Consider the following 1,282-nt stretch of genomic DNA (forward strand, 5'->3'; position numbering starts at 1 on the left):
TACACCTAATTCGAAACCTGGCCCATGTCATCCAAGGACAAACTGCGATTCACGGACGCAGAAGACGTTCTGCTCCCTCGGGAGGTCAACGCAAAGCTCCCGTTCAAAGCCAAACGAGGAACAGTGATCATTGTGTGGAACGAGGTCGCAGATGCCGTCAACTCTAATGAAGAGTTTAATCGAGTTGGAATTGATGGAAAGCGCGCCCTCAATCGTTTCACCCTGCTGATGGACAACAATCACTCCAGCAACGAAGCATCGTCGCGTGCGTCAGGCATTGAGGAAGAGTACGACGAAAAGACGCAGCTTCTTGACGAGCTGCACTCAGAGTTCGAAGACTGGAAGACTCAAGACAAGGTTCGCCTGGACGAAGCGGCACGGGAAGCCGAACGGATCGAGAACATGGGACTTGCGATACGAGAGCAGGCTCTACAGTCATTGGTTAAACGAAAGTCCACTGAAACGGTGCAAGATGCAGGAGGGACAAATGCAAGCGGCGGCAGCACAGTCATGAAGATGATGAATTTCTTCATGATGACAATATTCCGAATTGGAGTTCCGAATGTATCAGTACGAAAAGGACTACGAGGACAGGCAAAACGTGCGAGCACTCGAACTACAAGAACGTGAAGCCGTGCGGGTCATAGAGTGCGAACAACGACAACGTGAGCGAGAAATGTACATGGAACAAGTACGAATTCAACATGAGACCATGATTAAGCTACTTCAAGCGTTGACTAAGCAATAATGTAGTTGAAACCGTCAATATCAGTTATAATTAATCTTTGCATTTCATGAATTAGACATCTACTATTTCGAGTGTGTCCAAGTAGATCTCTAAACTTGGGGGATCAATTTCAAAATACTGACGAATTTGATTTCCACCAAAATAGCAGCAATGGCAGTTTGTCAAAAGCATCGCAACACTCACGACCTTTGCTACAAGAGACAGGCGAACTTTGGACTAGAGCTTGAACGTGATGAAACTCCAGAGCGTCTTGACAATTTTGAAATTCCATTCGACAGATTGACGCACACGGCTCATGCGTTTGTTGAATTCAGCTTGGCAACTTGTAATGTCGTTGCCCTTGAAACCAGACATCAGATACTTGGACACCCCGTATGCAGGATCGCCGTAAATGCAACGGCGTGCAAACAATCATCGTGTTGCTCGAAGTACTCCAAGAGTCCACTGACACGCAGCAGTGTTGTGTCATGGCGGCAATCCTCAATTGGTCCAAAAAGTGGATGCACACGCCATTCGGAGATGTTACAGCCTGGT

The 1,282-nt window shown here is 47.2% G+C and overlaps 1 protein-coding gene across 1 annotated transcript; it reads left to right on the forward strand.

Annotated features, from left to right (window-relative positions):
- Positions 1-24: 24 nt before the first annotated feature.
- Positions 25-748, forward strand: H310_13569 (hypothetical protein; the record flags this gene model as incomplete). Its single annotated transcript, XM_008881119.1, has 2 exons — positions 25-465; positions 572-748. 2 exons carry the CDS (start codon positions 25-27, stop codon positions 746-748), a joined length of 618 nt encoding a protein of 205 aa, XP_008879341.1.
- Positions 749-1,282: the final 534 nt, after the last annotated feature.

This window comes from Aphanomyces invadans, assembly GCF_000520115.1.
Source record: "Aphanomyces invadans strain NJM9701 unplaced genomic scaffold supercont1.53, whole genome shotgun sequence".
Classification (NCBI taxonomy): Eukaryota; Oomycota; class Saprolegniomycetes; order Saprolegniales; family Verrucalvaceae; genus Aphanomyces; species Aphanomyces invadans.